This window comes from Propithecus coquereli, unplaced genomic scaffold (assembly GCF_000956105.1).
Source record: "Propithecus coquereli isolate 6110/MARCELLA unplaced genomic scaffold, Pcoq_1.0 Scaffold242, whole genome shotgun sequence".
NCBI lineage: Eukaryota > Metazoa > Chordata > Mammalia > Primates > Indriidae > Propithecus > Propithecus coquereli.
In genome coordinates, this window is record NW_012147975.1 from 2,098,081 (window position 1) to 2,121,914 (window position 23,834).

Sequence of the window (23,834 nt, forward strand, 5' to 3'; positions counted from 1 at the left end):
AAAAAAAAAAAAAAAAAAAAAAAAGTCAATACTGCAAAAAATAGAAATAGAAAGCCCATATCGACCTTTTGTTCTCTGCATCCCTTCTCAAATGAAGATATGAAGCTCACCACAACTTTGCAAACCTGTTCAGCTATGAAATATATCTTGAGTTTGCAAGAAATGTAAATAAAGAAATAATCTAATAGATGGGAAATAAAGAATGAAAAGGCAGATATAAAAGCAACCAACCTTTCTTGACCCCTTTTCCACTGACCTTTTCACCACATCCTTGTACCCTGGGGCCTGCCTTTCTGACACAGGCTTCAGAAATGGACTGCTGAACCTGTTAAGGGACAAACCCAGAGAGGATGAAGAAACCCAGCAAGTCACTCTAAACAAGAAGAGTAACTATGAATAAGAACACTTAAAATTACAGAATATGGCTCATTTCTTATTGGACTTCCTTAGGGAAATGCAGACTGTGAGTACCATTAGGAAAAAATCTATTAGTTCCTTCTTGCCAAACAGAAAGAGAATTTTAAAAAACACTATAAAATATTTACTATTATAAAATACTGAAATTTGTTCAGTTCCTGAAGCCTTGTCTCTGTGGAAAAAGAGAATCCATCATATTGAAAGGATGTGTATGTGTATAATTTTTTTTTTTTTTGAAGATGAGTTCTCACTCTGTTGCCCACGATGGAGTGCAGTGTCCCCATCATTGCTCACTGCAGCCTCAAACTCCTGGGCTCAAGCAATCCTTCCCCCTTAGCCTCTTGAGTAATTAGGACTATATGCATGTGCCACCATGCCCGGCTAATTTTTTTATTTTTTGTAGTGATGCTATGTTGCCCAGGCCAGTCTCAAACTCCTGGCCTCAAGCAGGAGTTTGCCTGCTTTGGCCTGCCAAAGTACTAGGACCATAGGTATGAGCCACCGTGCCTGGACGGCATATATATTTTAAATACAAATTTTATCATGTAATAGGAACCAATTTCTAGAGGTAATTCAAATGGCACCACAACTATTTCTTATACAGACTTGTGAAAATACCTTTGAGTGCTTATGGATAAATCAGGCTCAGATACAGGATGTGCCTCTCAACTATGGCTCGTGTGAGGAATGAACATTCTCCTTTTATGCTTAAGCCCTAATAAGTGTTACTGCTTCAGTTCTCAACATAATCAATCACCACTTTGGAGACTTACCTGTGACTGGCAATCATCTTCCAGACTGGCAGGAGAGTCTTCTTAAATAGCAAATGATCCTGAACAGGGTTACCCTTGCTTAGATCAGTCCTATGGGATAAAATATGATGGAAAAGAGATAGTAACTTCATATTCTGTCTCCCCCAGGTGGGTAATGAGGTTTTCTCAAGACATAGTGCTACTAATTAACATCTGAATCCTTCTGTCTCCTCTTAAGGTATCTGGCCAAGCAGACTTAATTACTATTATCTATTGTTTTCCTATTTAACCCAAATTCTAAGATAAGGATATGGAGCTTGCCATCCAAGAAGCTGAACTTTCATGAAATATTAATAAATTATCAGACCCAGAGAGTCATTAAAATGAGAACGCAGTCACATCCTACTCCCCCATGAGCTATGTATTCATCTCTTCAAACTGCTTGCTGTTGCCACAATAGCTATAAATGCCACATTGGACACTATAACCCACACCCTATAGCTTAACAATGTATAGCCAATCCTTAATCAATATTATTTCTGTAAACCAATGAGAATGTCTGACAAACAACAGCCCATTCCCTGCTCCCTTTTTTTTTTGCCTTTAAAAAAAACCTGCTGGTAACAAAGGCCAAATGGAGATCATATCGAAGGTTACTTAGGTCTGAGTCTCCTGGGTAACTGTCCTTACTTTGACTCAAGTAAATTCTTTTAGATTATATTTTGTGCCTTAGCCTCTTCCTTTTAGGTCTACAGTTTGTATAGTATTAGACTTGAGAGACAATCTGACTCAGTAAAATTTATTGAATAAATTAAGCTGGTATTTAGAGAGAAGGATTATTTATGAAAGAAATTCTATTTTTTTTTTTTTTTGGAGACAGAGTCTCACTTTGTCGCCCCAGCTAGAGTGCAGTCATATGTGTCATCATAGCTCACTGCAATCTCAAACTCCTGGGCTCAAGCAGTCCTTGATCCACACTCCTGCCTCACCCTCCCAAGCAGCATGTGCCACCACGCTCAGCTAATTTTTCTATTTTTTGTAGAGATGGGGTCTCATTCTTGCTCAGGCTGGTCTCGAACTCCTGACCTCAAGCAATCCTCCCGCCTCAGCCTCCCAGAGTGCTAGGATTATAGGCATGAGACACCACGCCCAGCCTGGAGATTTTTTAATGTCGATGAAACACATTTGTTTTATACAACAGGAATGTATACAGACTTCTATTTATATAATGTTAAAATTACATTTAACTCTATTTTTTTGTATTTTCCAACTCTAATTTCCTTTGTTTTAACTTACAAAAAGTAATCCATTTCATGGTAACCAATTCAAATAGGCACAAGTATAAGTATGAATCTTAACAACCTTGTATAAAAATCTATACTTACAGTTTTGAGGAGGAAGCATGGCTGAAAAGGATATCCACCAGGGGAGTCTCTGGAATGCCGAAGGCATCATCACATTCACCTGAAGGGGGCTGGTCTTCCATCTCTGACACGTACCCTTCACCCTGGTCCTCCTCTTTGGATTCTCGCTGAGCCTCCCCCTGTGAATGCCAGGAAACACAGGAAATTTTCTAAGGAGATTTACTATCTGCATGGTAATTTTACTTGCACAGAGTAAATACAGGCTACCTTAAGGTGAGAAGAGGCCAATTATATAAAGCCATAAAAGAAATTAGAGAAAGCTGACTTAACTAGACCCCAGCCAATGAATTCTTGGTCACAATCTTGTGGGAGAACTTTGACTCTATACACCCACCTCCAAAATGAAAAAGCAATATTTACTCCATTCCAGTTGGATGCTGTACTCCTTAAAAACCATCATTCCCACCTATGGCCCTGGAGTTAAACTACTCTAGCTGGCCAGATAATATTAATAATAATGGCATTCTAAATTTTACTGATTGCTTCCTATGAGCCAGGCGCAATGCTAAATGCTTTACATGAATTGTGTCATTTAAACCTTACAGCAAACCTACAAAGTAGAGCATTGTTATCCCATTTTTAGCACAGAAAACTGAGGTTCTAAAATGTTCACTAACATGCCTAAGGCCACACAGCTAAAAATAATGGTGAATCCAGGATTTGGACCCAAGTAGTTTAACTCTCTGGAGTTAGCTTATGTGCTCTAACCATTCTGCTCTGTCTCCTTGTGCAGGAAGGAGACCAACCAGATGGCTGAGGTATGCACTTACCTCCTCTTCACTCTCTGTGGGTAGTCCCTGAATTGCACAAATATCTGAGGGAGCTGAAGCCACTTTTTCTGGCTTTCCATTTTGTCCCAGTGGCTTCTTTTCAGCTACTAAGAGGTCTACCTTGGCTGCAAGCTCTTCAGTCTCTCTACAGGGCTCCCCCTTTCCTTCAGCAACTTCAATTTCCCTTCCCTCTTGATGGCTGGTACCAGATGGAGGGCAACAGCCTTCATTGGATTCTTCGCTGCTCATGCACAATGGCTCCATTAAATAAGCTACCTACAATCAAAGGTTATTATTAGATGCATAGGAACACCAATGGAAAGCAAAATCCACACATCAACAATGCCACATGCTAACATTGCTACTGTGACCAAGTCTGAGATGGTAAATTGATTTAATTAATTTACTCAATCATTTAAAATTTATCAAATATCTTATATACTCAGGCATTGGACTAGTTGCTGGGGATTTTACAGTGAACAAAATAGATACATAGTTCTTGTCTTCTCCAGTAGCTTATGTTCTAATTTTTATCTTAACTGTCAACTCTGATCAATTTAGAGTAGCTGTCTAGAAAAGCGTTGAAAATTTTGTCTACCACAGACGCTGCAGAAAGAAATGGCAACATTCAAACTAGACACTGGCTGATTTTGACCTAGGTTCTCCTAGGTGTGTTCAGTTGCAGCATAAACTCTGTCCAATTCTGTTTATTTCTGGTCCTCAGCCCTTAACCAGGGTAATAAGGACACTTTAAAATACTACCTTGAAGGTATAACATTTTAAGCTTAAAGGAGAGTTTGGGCAAGTACAATTTCTCACAACTCTGAAAGAACACATGATAAGAATACTCAGAAGGCAGTCCTGCATTCAGAAATTCCACTTACTATGACTCAGGCCCCTAATGACTGATGTCTTAGAACATTCAGTCACAAAGTATATGCTTGGTGTATATTCTGTATCAGCATCAAGTGCTAAGGACACAGCAATGAACTTAATCCCTGCCGCTGTAGAGCTTATACTTCAGTAAACAATGTTAAGAGTGGTAGAAGCATGCAGGGGTAAGTATTCTCTAGAAAGTTTGGGCTCTTTCAGCTTTGGAACTAACAGCTCACCATTACCTCAGAGAGAAAGTGGAGGAGGTTCTGGCGGCTGACTTGCTCTGACTCTTCCTGAGATTCCTCACTGACTCCATCCCCCATAAGCAGTTCACTAGGTTCTCTCCCTGGGCTGCTTTCCTCTAGTTCCTCAGCCCTTGGATCCTCAGTTTCCCTCCAGCTGCCCACATCAAGATCCAGGCTGGAGTCCCATGAGCTGAAGAGGGACCTGTAGTCATTGCTCAATTCAGAGTCATTGGGATAGTCTTGTTGAGAATCCAACCAAACCCGCTCATGTCCCATCTGTAAATACAAAGAAAAAAATGCATTAAATTCATTCAAATCAATATTCCTGAGGCATCTCCATCTTCTAAGTTCAGGAGAAAACTAAGGGACCTGGAATTTATTTCTACTCATCATCAGTAGGAAGAGCTAAAAACTAACTGAAGGGAGACATTGGGAAATGAAATGATCTTTGTCTTTGGGAATAAAGAAAAAGACCCATGTCAGTGTAATAAATACAATACACTATACAATACAGCGTAAGAGAGATATTACCCAATAATTAGTTTTACTTGGATTTCCTCATACTCACTCCAAAAGGGAAAGAACTGGAACATAGCTAGTTTAACAGTCTTCCTCTATCCCAAATCACCCATAAACTCAATTGCAAGGCAATTAACTTGAAGGGGCAGGATATTTTCCTCAGCATATACACATTTTTAACCTATTAACCATTAAATTTTCAAAATACACTTTAAGATTACCTTTGGCAACCTTCTAGTCATATCCAACTGTCACTTCTCGAAATGAGAACTGAAACATCAAGTTTTAAAAATATCTTCCCTTGCTTTCATCACACTACACTATCCTGGTTTTCTTTATACTTTTGTCCTCTCCCTTTTACAACTTTCAATAGATCCTTGTCTTCTATGTTCTTGCTTGGTCTTCTGCTTCCTTATTAATACTTACTTTAAAAAATGTATATATATTTTGAGGTTTTAACTTTGACCTCTATTCAGCTGGCTCCCAAATCTCTCATTTCTTATATGCATTCTGGTTCTCATTTCTCCATTGCATCCAAAAGTTAACTCCCTTTAGATGCCCTACCATCTGCTTCAACTTAACATTCCTAAAGCTAAAATTGCTTTTCTTATCTCCAAAATTATTTGCTCTTCCTGATCTCCTTATCACACCACTATTTTCTTAGTCTACAGAACTCAAAATTGTTTTGACCCTTCACTCTTTTGTATTCAGTAAGCAAATCCTCTTCCCAGTTTTCTTCCACAATAATTTTCCTCAACGTCCATCCTTTGTTCCTGAACAAAAGCCATAGTCTCCTGGTCAGTTTCTCTATTCTTAATTCAATCTGCTCTCAACAAATATAGTCCCCACACTCATGGCTTTAGAATAGCTACCACCTCAAATATAAACTTCTCAATCTGCTAGAGTCTTCTGTAAGTTAGCCCTATTTTCTCTCCATGACTGGTACCTGTACCTCACTACTCTTTAGCATAATCCCTGTTGTAATTACGTCTGTAATTATTCCTTATTGCCCCCACCACAGATGCCTACACTTTCACCTCAGCTTACTAAGCTCATCCATCACTGTCTCTACCAACCCCAAATCTATGTCCTTTAACGGACCTTTCCACAAACTTATCCAACTTCTGGTGCTCCGGTGTTTGTGGACTGCTTTGGGAATCCACTACAGGTATTTCATTTTCCGACTCCTGGACTGACTGAATTTGTTTCCACCATCTCACAAATACTGTATTTTCTACTTCCTGACATCTTAACCAACTTTATAAATAGTTCCATTCAAGACAAAAAGATCTGTGACTTCTAATCATATCCATCTTAAACCCATCTTTCTCAAGAAGGCTTAGAGTACGAGACTACACTCTAGAGTGATATATAAATATATTTTTATTATAGAGATCTTCATCTCTTTATAATAAAAGGCTCATAACTAGTTCATTTCACCAATGAGTTGATTTCTTTAGTTATTTAGTACAGAAGTTGGAATAGAACTCGGGTGATAAATTTGATAATTCTTAAACTGAATTTAGCCTTCAAATAGCAAGCAATGTTAAGAACTCTTGATATTCAACAGTCCTACCCACAGAAATAGATAGGAAGGAAATGATAATACAGTATCCTAAGAAATATCATCTGCAAAGACAGTGTTGAGACAAATGTTCCCAAGATAAAGATCAATGCTACCTATGTCCGTGCTCTAACCTTCTTTAAGCAAATTCCATGAATAGAACTCTGAAAACCTTAAGTTTTCTCAAACATTCAAGAATAGCTGAATAAGAGAGTGCTTACTGCACAATGAAACACTTAAAAACATTAATTATAAATTCAATCTTGGTTATTTACCTTCACTCAGCTGCAGTAGGCAGTTCACATTATAAGACCAATTTCTCCCTCTAACAATCCCATTCCCACAAATGAAGAAACAGTTATCATGCAGAAGAAACCAGAAGTTTCAAATACACATATACACACACACACACACACACACACATGGACACACACACGCACAAAGAACACCACACCAAAGGTTAGAGTTTTCTTTTCTTTCAGTTTATTGTATACACACATACTTCACAGGTTTGTTTTTTTTTTTTTAAAGTCTGTACAATTCACAAGACAGTACAAACTAGCTACAATCTGCTAGCTACACATTAGGACATTAACACAGCCCATGATTTCTGCCCTAAAACAGGCAATTGTGCTACTCCAACTCTCTGAGAGAGATTTTCCCAGCTCATGTCATATGGCCCAGGTGCCTCCTCTTCTGTAACTTCCACTTCTGGAACTGGGCCCACAAGCCCAAGCTCTATCTTTTTTACTTCTTTTTCAGGTTCAGCTCAAAGAGGGTACTCTGAGGCTTCACTTTTTCATCTTCAAGTCTGCTTCAATGGCACAGCGGCGTCCCCTGGTTCCCCCATCCTAGATGACAGAGAAAGAAAGAGAGCATGAGTTGAGTTGGTTAGGAGGTATGAGAGAGGGTGCAACAGGAATGCTGGGGTTTTGGTTTCTTGTGGGAGAGGGGAGAGAATCAGCAGAAAAATCCAGAGGGATGAGGGGCATATTTCTGTCTTCCCACAGAGAGGCTAAAGAACATCCAGTAGTCTGTGAGAGGAAATGTCGGGCAGAGTACCTTGCTCATGCCCACCACAGAGGTCCTTGGAATTCACCTGGGGGCCCACAGAATGACTTAGTCATCCCACCCAGGCCCAAATCATGTGCAAGGGAATAGGAAGAGTAAAGGAAAGGTGGGAGAGTGAGAAAGGGTAGTGGATAGTGAGGTTCTTGGCTAACATACCTGTCCAGCTGTTGGTCCCTATAAGAAAGGCCTTTCCTGCAGACTGACCCTGGCACTAGTTCCCTAGCACCTCCTGACAGTTGTTTTCCATGACATCAGGACAATCAGAAGGCTTCTTTCCATTTGCTGCTCTCTCCCTGTAGCCCAGCTCCTTCCTCTTGTGCAATACTTTGCTGTCTTCAATAGATAAAGGATCCTATTAACCAGCCTTGCAATAGCCAGCCAACTGCTTGGGGATCCAGAGTCACTGTTGCAGGCCAGTAAGCAAGAACGCAGATTATAGTATTTTGTCTGTGGTATAGGCTGAGAGGCCTGTAGGCAAGATAAACTAGTGAAATTTTTGCTGGGCCAGGCCATTTTTACATTTCTAATATGCAAGGACTCTAAAATTTTTAGAGCTCATAAACGTAAGTTGCCCATGAGGCAACAGTAAGAATAAAAATACCACCTTGCATTTGTATAATACCTTAGTTTTTTTTTCCCAAGCCAGATCCATACCTATTATCTCATTTCATCCTCACAACCTCCCTGTGAGGCAGGCTGGACAGGTACCTCATTATATTAGCTCCACCACACAGATGAGGAAAACAAAGCCCAAAGAGATTATCCAATAACCCTAAGACCATGTAGTCTTCTAGCCTGATGCCCCTTCCATTACATCATGCCTCATTGCCCCATAATGAATAACATAGAGTCAGCCATTTAATTCATGGAGGAAAAGAATAAAAGTCTTTAGCTAACTCTACTAAGCTTATAATTCTGCCAGCCACTACTGTATGCAGTGGTCATTGTTGCTGAGATCTTTAGCTTAAATCTTACTAAATGTTTGTTAGTCTTGCAACTTAATTTTAGGAAATGTGCTGAGTACTTCCAATATGAGGAACACTGTTAAAAAGCCAGCTAGCATCTGCTGCTTTGAGCAATCTTCTATTTGTAAGAAAAGAACTGTTAAAAGGTGGAGCCAAGAAATGAGGCGCAGGTGCATTCTAGATCCTTTACCCCAAGAATACCTCATTTTGGCCCAGTGATCTCATAAATAATCCCTACCCAGCCCCAACACACACACACATGCAGAAAGACAGGAATGCAGAAGAAAAGATAGTTTCTTATTCAATGACCTGAGTAAACAGAAGTTCAAGACATTGCCACAGTCTGCATGTTGGATTTCCCTCTGCCACCCACCCACAGCAGCAGCTGAGAATCATTGTGGCAACACCACCCCTTTCAGCCATTCAATACTTACAAAGAGAGAGAGAAGGAAGGCAGGAGAGCCCATGGGGACACTGTCCTGTTAGAGGACAAACAAACACTGATCAGGTTCCACAGAAACTCTCAGCCACTAGCACCCCAAACCTCGGGACAGAGACACAAGCACCATACACACAAAGACAAAATTTTAAAACTCAAGAACAAGATGGAAGAGATCCAAAAGCAATCTGACCATTATGCCTCTGAAACACAAACTGATGGTCCCCAACTGCTTCAAGCTAAGTCATTTCTCCCACCTTCAGAGCACTCTCCCAGGTGAATTAATAATTCACTCACTCGGCTCACAATTTCTCCCATGTGACTGGGTCTCTCAGTCACAACAGTTTCTTCAATGTTTACAGGGGAGCAAACAACCACCATTCTAAGATCTATGTGTCTATATACCATTGGAATGTATAAGCCCATTAATATCAAGTAGTAACATAAAATTCATTGGATGCTTCAGACTTCTAGCACTGGAACACTAGCACACAAGCTCTTTCCTAGTCTCCTCACCTTTTCTGAAGCATCCTGTTTGCGGGTAGAATCTCTCCCTCGAAGACTTTTAGCACTGATCCCAGACTCAGATGTTTGCATAATCAATTGTGTGGCCAAGAATTGCTGTAGGGAGAAGCAACAGGGTTGGCCATAGTGACCTGATCCAGTGGGGAAGAATTAAGACACTTAAGGCTTTGTAACTAGAACTTTGTATACTACCCTTCTACTCAAATGTTTTTTGACTAGCATTGGAAGTTTAGCATATTATGTTTTAATTCCAGTTGTAATAGGCATGCAAAGAATCTGAAAATACCAAATAGCCCTAATATCGGCATTTCTCTGATGACTAACAATGTTGAGTATCACCTTATGTGCTTATTGGTCATTTATTTGTATATCTTCTTTGGAGAAATGTCTATTGAGATCCTCTGCTCATTTTTATTTTTTTTTAGAGATGGTATCTTGCTCTGTCATCCAGGCTGGAGCACTGTGGCATGATCATAGCTTATTGCAGCCTTCAACTCCTGGGCTCAAGTGATCCTCCTGCCTCAGCCTCCTGAGTCACTGGGATTACAGGTGTGAGCCACTGTGCCTAGCTCGGCTGTCTTATTTATTTATTTTTTTAATGTACGTATGTATGTATTTATTTATTTATTACACAGGGCCTCGCTCTGTCACTGGGGCTACAGTGCAGTGGCGTCATCATAGCTCACTGCAACCTCAAACTCCTGGGCTCAAGTGATCCTCCTCAGCCTCCCAAAGTGCTAGGATTACAGGCATGAGCCACCCACCCCTGGCCCATTTTTTTATTTTTTTAAGGTAGGGTCTCACTGTTTCCTGGGTTAAAGTGTAGTGGCATCACTGTAGCTCATTACAACCTCAAACTCCTGGGCTCAAGAGGTCCTCCTGCCTCAGCCTCCCAGATAGCTGGGACTACAGGTGTATACCACCAGGCCTGGCCAATTTTTCTATTTTTTGTAGAGACAGGGTCTTACTCTTACTCAGGTTGGTCTCAAACTCCTGGCCTCAAGCAGTCTTCCCGCCTCTGTCTCCCAAAGTGCTAGGATTATAGAGGTGAGAAACTGTGCCTGGCCCAATTTTATTCTTTTGTTTATGGATATCCAATTGTTCTACCACCATTTGTTAAAAAGACTATTTTTTTGCCAGTTAATTTTTCTTGGGTTTATTTCTGGACTCCCAATTTTACTCTGTTGATTAGGTCATTAAATATGAAATGTCCGATTTCAAATAAAAAGTGTAGTTTATTATATCTTAAACAAGAAGTACAATTAATCAAAGTATGCACCTAAACTATCAACACAGTTTTGCCATCTTAATGGTAGGTTATTTATGCCAGCAGCAAAGAGGCCTGGAAAGAGAGTGGCAATGAAATCGTAAAAAGTGTTTTCCACAGCTTGTTGAGAACTGAATATTCTTCCTTGCAAGAAGTGGTCCAAAGCCTGGAAGAAGTGGGGAGTCAGTTGGTGCGAGGTCTGGTGAACACGGTGGATGACAGAGAGTTTCCAAGTCCAGCTTCTGTAGTATGAGAAGCGTCGTTTGTGCGACATGTGGTGGAGCACTATCTTGCAAGAGGATTGGCCTGTCTCTATGGACCCATTTCGGCTGCTTAATCGCAAGCATCCTCATCATTTCATCCAGTTGGTTGCAGGAGACATCTGGTGTAATTGATTGACCAGGTTTCATGAAACTGTAGAGGACACCAGCACTGGACCACCAAACAGACACCATTATGTTTTTCTAATGAATATTGAGTTTTGGACTGTGTTTCAGCATTCCATTTTTATCCGACCATTGTGCTGAATGCTTGCAATTGTCAAAAAGAATCCATTTTTCATCACACGTAACAACACGGTGTACGAACGGTTCGCCTTTATATCGTGACACCAAAGAAAGGCAAGCTTCAAGACAATTTCTCCTCTGATGCTCGTTTAATTCATGTGGTACCCATCTATCTAGCTTCTTTACCTTGCCAATTTGTTTCAAATGGTCCAATATTGTTGGAATAGTAACATCAAACCTTGCTGCCCATTCATGCATAGGTTGAGATGGATTCACTTCCACTACAGCTTTCAGTTCATCATTATCCACTGTTGTCTCAGGTTGCCCATGTGGCTTATTTTCAAGATTAAAATCACCAGAACAGAACTTCTCAAACCACTGATGTACTATGCATTTGTTAGCTACACCCTTCCCAAACATTGTTGATTATTTCTAGCTGTCTGTGCTGCATTGATTCCACAATGGAACTCATTTGAAAATAACATGAATTTTTGACTTATCTATGGTTTCACAAAAATTGCTCTAAAAAATTTTGAAACATAATCACAAGCCAAAATGTGCAATTGAAAGACTGAGGATGTACCTTCACAATAAAAATAAAAGAAGTTGTCAAAGTGATATGTCAAGGATATCAAGTGTCAAACTTAGTACTTAGGAAATCGGACATTCCATACTTAATCTGTAATTTTTTTTTTGCTATAATATAGGATCGAAATTTCTATGAGAAAAAGGATAAAACTAGAATGAACCAAAGACCATTCAGCAATTACAGTAATTTGGCGGATTCTGCAAAGATATACAATACTGAAGTTCAACATCTCAAAGGGTACTCAGTAATGCAACTGCAGGAGAGAAGTAGGTTATCTGTGATGAAAAGGAAAGAAGAAACTCTTAATTTGTTGAGTATCTACTCTGTACCAGGTACTTGACATAATTAAAAAATATACATTTACCATTTAAAAAAATCTTTTATTAAAAAACTTCAAGAAACTGAAGTTATTTGCCAAAGGTAGAATATTCTATCATAACTCTTTTGCCAAATCAGAAAAAAATCAAAATTAATTCAGCAAGAAAATTATGTGCCTGTGGTCCTGATGGCTACTCCAAGTAAAAGCCACAGCACCTCTTTCTGTCATCAATATGAACCTTTCCCTTGAATATTTTTCCTTCATCCTTGCCGAAACACAAAGGATCCTCAAAGTACCTGGATCTGCTCCAAGACATCTCTCTGCATCTCTACCGCCATGTGATAGACATCATGGTCTGAGCTATTGTACATTACAGCATTCTGAAACATCAGCATAATGTCACGCTGAAATTCAGCTGTGCTGCGGATCAGTCCATTTTCAATGTTTTTCTTGATAGTTGACAAGTCCATAGGCCTAAAAAAACAACAGGGCTAAGTGGCAGTGGAGGCGGGAAGAGGACTCACCTGAATCTCTGAATATATTATCACCATATAGATTTTCTCACATACATCTTCAGTCACAGCTGCCAAGGCTCAAATGCCAATCCCTCACCCCAAAACATGCACTTAGCCCAAAAAACAAAGTCTGTCTATATAATAAGCATTGAGAAAGGTAATAAAGGGGGTTAATTCTTTCAGACTATCAATGGTGATCCACCCACAAGAACGGTCAGTTTAGAACTTGGTCACCCTTACATAAAAAATATTTGCTTTAAACTTACTATCTAATGCAAAACTTCACTAAGACTGGACAACTTAAAATTTAGGCAAGTTAGCATGCTGGATAGACCGTGGCTTACCTCTGTACAATGCTGTGGTAGCCAGGTGCTATGTCATCTGTAACAGGCTGCAGAAAGACATTGGCATACCTGTCCAAAAGGCATAAGGTATAATTACTAACTTATTCTCCAGAAGCACAGGGGAGGAAACTTACTCTAAGTAGTTAAAGTTAGTAAGAGCCAACACCAGCAGTCCCACAGAAACCCACTCAGATTTTATTCTAGTCACCAACAAAGAAGAGCAACAGGAGAAAATGAACTTAACTGGGAAAGCCCACTCACCTATGATTCGCTGCAGCTCTCCATACAAGCATGATGGCTTTCTTCCAGATTTTCTGTGCCTGAATAGCTTCTTGATCCTCACTACAGACAGAGCTGAAATAAAGATACAGGAATTTCACTAGGCACAAATTAAAAAAAATCAAGTCCTAATTATTTCTTGTCAACTATCTGTTCCAGGGCAAGAAAGGGAATATGAGAAAATAAGATCAAAGAAAAGATTCTCTCCTACTTCTCAACTTCACTGCGTTGGCCCCAAAGAATCTCAGATACTCACAACTGTGAAGATGCAGGGCTGCTGGGGATGGAGTCTGCCAGTGTGTGTGACTGCAGCGTAGCATTGTGTATGCTAAAGCCATCATCGCTCTCGCTCACAGGGGGCTCATTATCCATTTCTGACAAATAGCCTTCTCCTTGATCTTCTTCCTTAGGCTCCTCCAAGCTGGCCGCTTCACTGACCCCATCTTCCTCCTCATCCTCACCTGGGGCATCCTTAGACATAGTATATTCCAGTCAATAAATGCAAGCAAAGCTATCCAGTAAGCATCATTAAACATGATTGGTCTTTTGGGTTAGATCAGTTCTAGAAATGGCCTCACACTGTTTCCTGACTGAGACCTCTATCACTTCTACTACCATCTACTTATAGATACTAACTGACTAAATAAAGTAATTTAGAACCTGGACAAAGAATATGACCCAGGATCTTTTAAAAAGGAAGAACAAAAAAAAGCTACTTACTTAAGACTAAGCTAAGAGGCGTTCCTTCTTTCCCCTTGCTCTTGAGAGGAACTCTGACCCTGGGTACAAAGTTATCAAAAATAGTTTTTATTTTGTCTCATCTGATGGAGCAAGCTCACATCGCATCACTTTTAAGTCTGTTACTACAGTTTTAGTAATTCTAAAAAGAAAATTTTAAATGATTCTCTCATTAATAATCTAATTTCCTGAATGTTCTCCCTGACTCTGGTTTCCCTATTCATTCCAAATCACTCTGTATGTATCAAAGCTTCTTTGCGTACCATATGTAAAGAAAGGACTGTGATATTCACAAACTCTTTCAGATGGGAAGCACATGTTGCTATATTTCTCCCACTATGTCTGACTATCCACTGCAGCTTTTCCCCATGCAACTCCTTACCAGTCTCATCTCTGAGAATAAAGATGTGAGTTTACTGAAATTCATTAAAAAGGTAGTGCTATAGGGAAATCTAATCACATGGTGAGAAGAATAAAGAAAAGTCTGAAATACCTTTATCTGGCTTCCAAAAATAGTCCCTGATTCTTCTTTCAATGAGTCTGCAGAGGAGAGAAAGACTACCTGAAGATTTTTCCACCTTAACCTTCCCCTTCCTATGGACCGTAATCCCCTGCAGCTCTCCTTTCCATGCTGACCTGTTCTACCTCCTCTATTTGCCCACAACCCACAATCCCTCAGAAGCCAAAGCAAATGATTTTAAGTTAGTTATCGAGTATAGATTTCCTGGCCTTTATTTACCTGACATTTCAAATTTGTGCTGAGTCTCTGCCTCTAAAGGATCTTCAATGGGATTTGGGCCATGTGATGGAGACAACATGCTTTCAGGGGATGCCTGAAGACCAAAAGACAACAAATACCCTAAGAACTGGTATATCACCACAGCTCACACAATTTTATTCCTCAATGATAATGAGACTACAGAAAAAATTCTAAGTCCTACTCCTGTAATATGATCCCAGTGGTCACCTTAACAGGAATAGGACATGTACATATAGCACTGATCACAACCTATGGGCTTTGGACACATCAACCATGTCAGAACTCAGGAATACAACAGGAAAACCAAAAGCCTAAGCTACCACTTCTTACCTAAGGTATAACCCTCCAACTTCCCAGCCCCCTTTTTTTTTTTTTTTTTGGAGACAGAGTCTTGCTCTATCACCCTGGCTAGAATGAAGTGGCATCATAACTCACTGAAACCTCAAACTCCTGCCTCATCCTCCTGAGTAGCTGGGACTACAGGCACACACCACTGGCACCTGGCTAATTTTTCTTTTTTTTTTTTCAGTAGAGATAGGGTCTCACTCTTGCTCAGGCTGGCCAGCCTCTGATCTTATTAAATACCTCTGTCTTCACAGTCGTAAGTGGGGTCTCATCGCCTTTCCCACTGGCAACTTCTGCTTCAGCAATCTCTCCAGTTGCAGTACTTCTGGGTTCCTCATCTAAGTCCTGACTCCTGAGTTCTGGTGGCTCCATACTTGTAGCTGGAACAACTCCAGCTACTATTTCGGCCCCTGAAATGCCTGGCTCTGGCTCTGCAGGTTCCAGCTTGATCTCAACACTGGGCTCCCTGATGTCCACCAGTTCATGGAGTCCCTTGTTTTCTGTTTCTTCAAAGTCCAGCCTCTCTTGCTTGACCGTCATCTCTGGTGTAGGGAGAGGTACTGGCTTGTCCCGCTCCTGCTGGATAGGGTGCTCCCAGGGGCCAGGCAGGGACTGGGGATCATCATTCTCTTCACAAAATGACAGTGCTGCTTCCACTGCTGCCACATCCAGCACTTCAGGATGATCATCTACCTGTCCCATAATACAGACTGTTGAGGTCACAGAAAAAAAACCCATGTCCCTCAATTTTGTTAGCACTGAATGAGATGGTCTGAATCTGTAGCTTCTCTCTCCATCTTATCCATGTAGTGGAGGCAACCAAGGGATAAGCACCTGTCACGTGCAAATGAATAACATAGGAATGGCTGGGGAGATGACTAGTTTGTCAGCACCAAAGGGCTTTCGGACTACAGAGATGGAGATGGGCAGAAGCAGGAGAGTTTGTTTGGTTTGTGCTTTTTTTTGAGTGTTGTTTAAGTAACTTTTACTATGAGAAACAAAGAGAGGCTGAGAAGAGAAGCCTATGTAGAAGCCATGAAAGACTCTCTGGGGCTTTGCTGAATAGTTACCTTGTCCTCAATGATGGCAATGATGTCTCCAACAGTCTCAAAGTCTAGCTCTTCACCTGTGTAAGACACAGCGATATCCATCTTCTCAGCTAAATCTAGATCTTCCTTCCCATCTATGCTGGGAGCCTTTGATCCTCCAGGGGCCTCTGCTACCCCTGATCGAAAGCACTCTTCCTTGATAGAATTAATAATCATGGAGATTTCACTGCTATCCATGGAAACAGTCACAGTATGTGGATCCCCCACAGCCTCCATGGGAACACAGGTGTCAGGCTGACTGACTGAATCACAGGAAGAAAAAAAGCATCTCAGAAGCTTATTGGATACTATGACCACCCAGAGATCACACCAGTGCTGTAGACAGATGTGAAGTACCCACACACTTATAGTCAGAAACAGTTATCATACATTGTCTACGTTTTCTTCTCCTGAATTTTATTTAGCAAGTAAGGTAAGAACACGTTCTCAAGCCTGCTCATGTCTGTACACTTAGCCTTTTTCCCCGAACACATAAATGCCCACCCTCCTCTTCAATCGTCCTTTTTTTCCCCCTAAAGATCGTACATGTCTATGGAGAACAGCACAGCAGAAACCTCTGAATTGGAGCTGATACTCTTGGTTATCTTTCTCTAACTGGAGTTTAAGATCAAATTTTGCACCTAGTGGCTGCTCAGGGCGTGGGTCAGGGACGCACCTGGAGCTACACTTTCAGGAGTGGAGACAGCCGGAGCAGAGGTTGGTGCTGGCAGCGCAGGCATCATGACAATGGTAGCCTGGGACACAGATTCTACAGGGGGTGGCACAAGTTTAACTGGAGGCTCACTGGCAACAGTAGTGAAGGAAGCAAGAGGTGTGGTGAACTGTGTAGGACCAGCTTCTAAAAGCCGGGAAAGAGTGGGAGCACCTAACAGACAAAGAGGTACATAAAATGAGGGAAAAAGAAAGCATGTGAACAAGAAATAAAAGCCACTTTAAGACTCAACTAATCTGAACTGAGATAGCCTTTTAGAAATAAATAAACAAATAAATACATAGGGGAAAAAAGACTCAACTAAGAAAATTTTTATAGTCTCAAAGGATGAGAGCAACTCTTGTGTTAAATAAGCATATCGTCTATATCCTTACTTTAACCTTATTTAAGATCTTCCTCTAAGTTAGAAATGAACCAAAGCACAGGAACACATAACATATATAAAAAATGGGTAGTAATTTTTCCTCAGAGGAAAAATTAAACAATCATCAAAAAAAAAAAAAAACCCCAAAACAAAAAACTGGTATGAATAAATGTATCACTTCTGCTAAAGTTTAGCATGCTGTAAACCACCCAAGTTCAACACCATGCAAATACCAATATCTAATGTTTGTACGGTATTTTACAAAACTTTTCTTTTGGCTTTACATTTTCTACCTCATTTAATTCTCACTACATCCTTGTCAAGTTTGTACATCACAATTAATAAAAGAGGACACTGAGGCTCAATAGTTAGGTTACCGATCCACGGTCACAAAACAAATGTGTAGCAGACCTGAGATTCAAGCCTAGTTCTCTGGTTCTAAATCTTGTTCTCCTATTCTTTATTTCAGGTATCTTCACCTTTCCATGATTTTACAAGCCACAGAGAAGCAGCTTCACTATTACTCTCATCAACATCTATGCTGTGGTCAATCAGGGATCTCAATATTTTAAAGATGAAATGAATTTATAATCTGGAGCACTGCGTTAACAGGTAAAGTAGCTCCAAAAGTAGTTCGGCTTTAAATCTGGGATTGACAATTGCTTAATAACAAATGCTGAAAATGAGGGCAATCAATGCCAAGTTCAACACCACTGAAATAGATAAAAGAAAATTGGTAACTTACCTGAGGCAGCAGGGGAGGCTGCAACAGTATTGGGTGTTTGCTGTATCTCCCCACCATGTATCATGGGAAGGACCCCGCCTACCTCCAGGAGGACACCTGTACTGTTCAGGTGGCCAGAAGCCACAGCCATTTCACTCTCATTGACCTACCAGGGAAGAATAGAGGTGAAGGCTACACTCAAGCTTTCCTTTACTACCACTTCCCAAAAAAGCTCCAGCAGTTGATAAAACTTCATGAAAACTAATAGGTAACATCCATAGTTAAGATCCAAGGGAAACTCTAAACTTATTTGACAAGAGTTCTCTGGAGAAGAGAACCAAAATAATTATGGTTCAGATACCTCAGGACCCAAGGATACTATCAACTTAGTGTATTTTTAAAAAAATTAACATTTAACTAGGAGATCTCTTCCTCTTTTGAACTTTTTTCCCCATGTCACGTTTTAGGTCCCAGGTACTCCCTTCCAAGTACTAAATCACCACAGCTCTCAAACACCCACAGAAGTCTCCATACCAGTCTGGGGCTAGTAGGCAAGAGGCTGCCCTTCTTCAAGAGCTCTGACAGCAGAGGGGAGGGGGGTGGAGTTGCTTTCTGTCCAAGCATCTTTTTCTGGGGTGAATCATCTGTTACTGGGGTCATGGGGGCTTCTAAGGGTGCAGAGCCTGGAGGAAGGGTGTCAGGAATCCCAGGAAACGAGGTGACTGGGGTACTCGGCAAAGTCCCGGGGGTTACCTAAGAGACAACAGAGAACCTTTATCTGACTTCTCAAACTATGGAAGGTTCCCTACTAATCTGGATGGGTTAGTGTGTCTAACTATTACTTTATTAGTCCTGAGTGGAATTGCCCAGAAACCCTCTACCCCTTCTGCTTTCAGCCATACCTTTATTCCCCACAATTTTTTCACTTTCACCCACTCGAACCCACAATGATCCGGCCATTCCACCCAATCTGCCTTTAACAAACTCCTTACCCACTATCAATATTCTATTTACAAGGAAACTGTTCCTTATTTCTGCAGGAATTTCATAAGACTAGTACACTTAGCAAACAATTCCTTAACACAGTCTTTTACCTATCTCTCAAAAGGTCAAAAGCCTCAATGTTTTTAGGTCCATCCTTATCTCAGAAACAGAACAGGGTAAATTAAATCTTTAGCATTCAGACCAAGAGAGGAAGATGCCTCCAGGCCAAAAGTGGTTTCCTCATCACTCAGCTCTCTGCTGGCTGATTGCCCCTTGTCTGATCAATTCCCATGGATGGAAATATACTCACCCCAGAGGTGGCCTCTTCCATAGCGGCTGGAGTCAAGTCCCCAAGTGGATAATCACCTCCTGGGGAGGCAGAATCTATAGGAGAGCGGACCATCACAGTAGGTAACCTCCGAGGGGGTGTTTTTACTGCTTGACGAGCTAGAACATAAAAGAGAACAATGCCCAAATCTTGAAGAGTAAATAAATGAAACTAGACACTACTCTGCTATTATACAATAAAGGACAAATACGAACGCTGCATTACTAAAGCAGCATTATGAGTTTGGATTAGAAAGCTTTAACAGTTCTGGAGATGGGTAACTTTATAGCCTACTTTTCCCATAGGGCAATTCTCACACTAAGCAAACTGGTTTAATTATCCCACAGGTCCTAGGAGAGAGAGAGTGGTTTAAACACCCTTCACTATTCTCTTCAGCAATTTAAGATTTTTCTTTTAAAAAAGGGGAAAAGGCCAGATGTGGTGGCTCATGCCTATAATCCCAGTACCTTGGGAGGCGGAGGCAGGAGGATTGCATGAGCCCGGGAGTTTGAGACCAGCCTGGGCAACACAGTGAGACCCTGTCTCTACAAAACATAAAAAATATTAGCTGGGTGTGGTACTTGCACCTATAGTCACAACCACTTGGGAAGCTGAGGTAGTAGGATCACTTGAGATCGGGAGTTTGAGGTTGCAGTGAGCTGTGACTGCACCACTGCACTCCAGCCTAGGTGACAGAGAGAGACCCCGTCTCTTAAGAAAAATAAATAGATAACTGAGAAGGGGAAAAGACCTCATTGGCCATTGGCTCACAGCATGTATTCCTAGAGCTACAAATGCTAAAGTTCCTCCCCTCACCCAATCACTGAGCTATTCTCAATCTTTACACAGGCTGCTGACTGCTAAAATCTTAATTATGTTCAATGTCTATTATCACACCTTTGTCCTAAAAATCAATTTGAAGTCTAGTGAGATATAAGCAGAGCTTGTTTTCTAAGAGGTTCTCCCTGGACATTAAGGGAAGAAAACATTAAGTTTTTATTCTGTTATAAGAAAAGATAACAGAGAAAAAGTATGCAAGTGAATTTGAGCTAGTAGATTCTATGCTACAAAATAATCTCCAACTGTCATTGGCATGGAGTACCGTATAATCAATCGCTAAACAGAAGCACTAGGTTCATCTTACCCTGATATGCAGCATCTGTAGCCTTCCTTTTTACTTCAGCCTCCTCCTCCTCCAATTTCTTCTTCCTAAACAGGGAATTAAGGGTTAGATGCTAGCCAGCTCTAGCTCCTCCCCATACTTCACAGTGCTCTCACAAATAAATTTTTTGACAGGCCAGCACTTTCTGGTTAGGAAAGGCCTAACCAGGAATTCAAATCATCAAAACAGAGAACTGGGGTATACTGTCTAACTCCCAGTTCTTCACTCAGGCCAACTAGAGCCACTTTTAAATTAGAACTAAGTGTGTTCTCGTACTGAGATGTTCTATCACATTACCTTCTATGACTTACTCCCTCCCACCCCAAGCCAGCAGGCCACTCTGCAGCTTTCCCCTTCCAGAATCTGTCTCAAGTCTACAAGGATGGTAATGGAAGAAATAGGAAGATTACCAGAGGGGGAAAGAAGATAAAAAGAAAGAAAGGAGCATAGATGGAAGAACAATATAATATAACCCACATTGCAATGTCATTGCAAAGCTCATCCAGTCTGCTGTCCATGTGTCCAGCTTGAATTAGTTCTGCATCTCTTTTTAGCCGTCTATAGAAAGAAAGAGAGGTAAGTTGACTGGGTTTTGAAATCTGCTGTTTTAAAATTCTGACCAATCCCAAAGTCAGCCCCTTTTGTCTTTCCCAACCTTTTCGCATTCTGATAAATACCTATATCTCTCCTGGGTTTCCTTTATCACTTTCTTTAGTTCCTCAACTCGCTCAGCAGTCAGTTTCCGAACAATGACATCTTCAACAGTTTCTACTACTTCTCCCTTTTCACCTCGTTTCCGTCTGTGAAAAATTGAAAAAAAAAAAAAATCAATATTTGAAAAAAAGAATATTTGTTTCCACTCCCATATGCTTTCTTTGAGCCTTCTTTACCACTTAACCATAGATAATTTCTGCTATACTTTTATCGCCCAGTAATTATAAATAGATATAAACCAGATATCCTTAGTAAACACTCTCCGCTTAAGGGATTTAGCTAAAGTACCCGACTTTGTACTCACTTTGGGGTTTCAGTAGTCTCTAGAAGCTCTGAGTATTGAGAAGCACAATGCTAAGGAAAAAAGTGAAAATGTGATGAGCAAGCCGGGAAAGGAACGACCTTTCAAAGTTTCAACAGATTAAAGGCGTAGAGGAGGACATGTGAGTGGTTTCTAGCAAGGCAAATAAATCTATAATCAAATCAGTTCAAAATAATCAATACCAGGATACAGAAAAAGGGGATTTTTGGGCCTGGAGTTTGTGTATTTGGGGAAAGCAACCTATTAGCCAATATTTACAGCTAAAATCTACTGTGCTAAGTGCTTTATATTTATTACCTCAATTAACTTTACAACAAGCCTGAAGCAAGTCTTATCTCTATTTTACAAATGAGAAAACTGAGGATCTCAGTCCAAAATTTTGAGGTGGAGTCATACTCAACCCAGATCTAATTCTCAAGCTTAGGCTCTTAACTGTTACGCAACACTGATAAGAGCTTATAATAGGAGCATACATGGATGAATTAGTAAACAGTGGGAAAAAGGAAAAGACATTCTCAACTATTCTCCCACTTCATGGTCTAAAAGCCTTGTAATTAAAAGGCAAGACCTAGTGGAGAACCTACTTCATATTTCAAAGACTGCTCTAATAGATAGAACACTTGCTTGGAAACTTACTTTTTGAGAAAACCAGTCTGGAGGGCGGCCAGGTTCTGCAAAAGGCTTGATTGCTCTGCTAACTGATACCCTATAAAATGAGAAAACCTTTATTACACACAAAGCAGAAAAGAATGAAAGAAGTATGTTAAGAATTCAAGATCTGGAGTTAAAACTCTGGAACAAAAGACTGCCACTGAGAAGTTTTTTGGAATATCTGACTATGGAAACTAATACAACTACTTACAAGTCATTGAGAGAGAAAGAGTCATTGCCAAACAGTCTTCCTGAATGTTACATTTACTAGGTGAAGTAAAGTACACCTGGTAAAGTATTATTTCTGTTCATTTGGGAAAACATTTTTATGTCAATTTTGCTCTGGTTTGGTTCTTTTAAAGATCTTTTGAAAATCAACTAGTAATACATTCCAGAACCGAAAATACTATCTTTAAATCCACTAATACAGCTCCTGGGAATGTAATGTAAGGCTATAATTCAACAAAAGAAGAAAGCACCAAGATGTTCGTGTAGATTTGATCAGACTGATAAACAGTTGAATTTTTCCTAAATGCCCACAAGAGGATGTCTAACTTATAGCACCTCAACTCTATGAAATATTAAACACCCCCTAAAAATAATAATGCTGTCGAATATATTTATAATATAGTATTAATTGAAATAAAGATGACAATTTTCTGCTATGACTGCAATCACACAGCCTTTAAAAAAGTTGTAGGGAGCTGGGAGTGGTGGCTCATGCCTATAGGCTTAGCTATTTATGAGGCTGAGGCAGGAGGATCATTGGAGCCTAGAAGTCAAAGTCCGGCCTGGGCAATACAGTAAGACCCCATCATCTCTTAAAAAAAAAAAAGTTGGGTCGGGCACGGTGGCTCACGCCTGTAATCCTAGCACTCTGGGAGGCCGAGGCGGGTGGATCTCTCGAGGTTAGGAGTTCGAGACCAGCCTGAGCAAGAGTGAGACCCCGTCTCTACTAAAAATAGAAAGAAATTAATTGGATGACTAAAAATATAGAGAAACTTAGCCGGGCATGGTGGCACATGCCTGTAGTCCCAGCTACTTGGGAGGCTGAGGCAGGAGGATCGCTTGAGCCCAGGAGTTTGAGGTTGCTGTGAGCTAGGCTGACGCCACGGCACTCTAGCCTGCGCAACAGAGTGAGACTCTGTCTCAAAAAAAAAAAAAAAAAATGCCACCATAAGCAAAGCTAATTGGCACACTGGTTAAAAAAGGAAACAAATCCATCTCGTTGCTCAGACAAATGGCTAATCACCCTAATATATAAGAACCATCCACCCCAAACTAAAGACAAAGGCTAATCATCAAATAGAAAAATGGGAAAGGATGGTTTACAGAAAAGGAAATACAAGTGGCTCTTTAACATATGAAGATGCTCAACTTCACTCAACTTAAGATTGACTGTGAGCACAGTGGCTCACTACTGTAATCCTAGCACTCTGCGAGGCCGAGGCGGGAGGATCACTTGAGGTCAGGAGTTCAAGACCAGCCCCCGCAGCAAGAGCGAGGCCCCATCTCTACAAAAAATAGAAAAATTA

The 23,834-nt window shown here is 40.6% G+C and overlaps 1 protein-coding gene across 6 annotated transcripts in view; it reads right to left on the minus strand.

Moving 5' to 3' along the window:
- Positions 1-23,834, minus strand: part of BRD8 (bromodomain containing 8) — a 35,881-nt gene that overhangs the window by 3,175 nt on the left and 8,872 nt on the right. The window contains exons 3-25 of one of the 6 annotated variants that reach the window (XM_012646381.1): positions 22,285-22,354; positions 21,631-21,680; positions 21,290-21,412; positions 21,090-21,170; positions 20,595-20,659; positions 19,433-19,569; positions 18,160-18,304; positions 16,994-17,203; positions 16,300-16,580; positions 15,470-15,922; positions 14,864-14,957; positions 14,618-14,664; positions 13,643-13,857; positions 13,369-13,461; positions 13,108-13,176; positions 12,545-12,722; positions 9,559-9,663; positions 9,038-9,082; positions 4,482-4,760; positions 3,364-3,639; positions 2,555-2,712; positions 1,191-1,280; positions 257-325 (exon numbers count right to left, since the gene is read on the minus strand). In XM_012646381.1, the coding sequence (XP_012501835.1) occupies positions 257-325; positions 1,191-1,280; positions 2,555-2,712; positions 3,364-3,639; positions 4,482-4,760; positions 9,038-9,082; positions 9,559-9,663; positions 12,545-12,722; positions 13,108-13,176; positions 13,369-13,461; positions 13,643-13,857; positions 14,618-14,664; positions 14,864-14,957; positions 15,470-15,922; positions 16,300-16,580; positions 16,994-17,203; positions 18,160-18,304; positions 19,433-19,569; positions 20,595-20,659; positions 21,090-21,170; positions 21,290-21,412; positions 21,631-21,680; positions 22,285-22,354 (3,333 nt within the window). Of the gene's footprint in view, positions 1-256; positions 326-1,190; positions 1,281-2,554; positions 2,713-3,363; positions 3,640-4,481; positions 4,761-7,038; positions 7,419-9,037; positions 9,083-9,558; positions 9,664-12,544; positions 12,723-13,107; positions 13,177-13,368; positions 13,462-13,642; positions 13,858-14,617; positions 14,665-14,863; positions 14,958-15,469; positions 15,923-16,299; positions 16,581-16,993; positions 17,204-18,159; positions 18,305-18,672; positions 18,892-19,432; positions 19,570-20,594; positions 20,660-21,089; positions 21,171-21,289; positions 21,413-21,630; positions 21,681-22,284; positions 22,355-23,834 lie in introns of those variants that run through there. The other 5 variants (XM_012646382.1, XM_012646383.1, XM_012646386.1 and 2 more) reach the window with 5 other exon arrangements.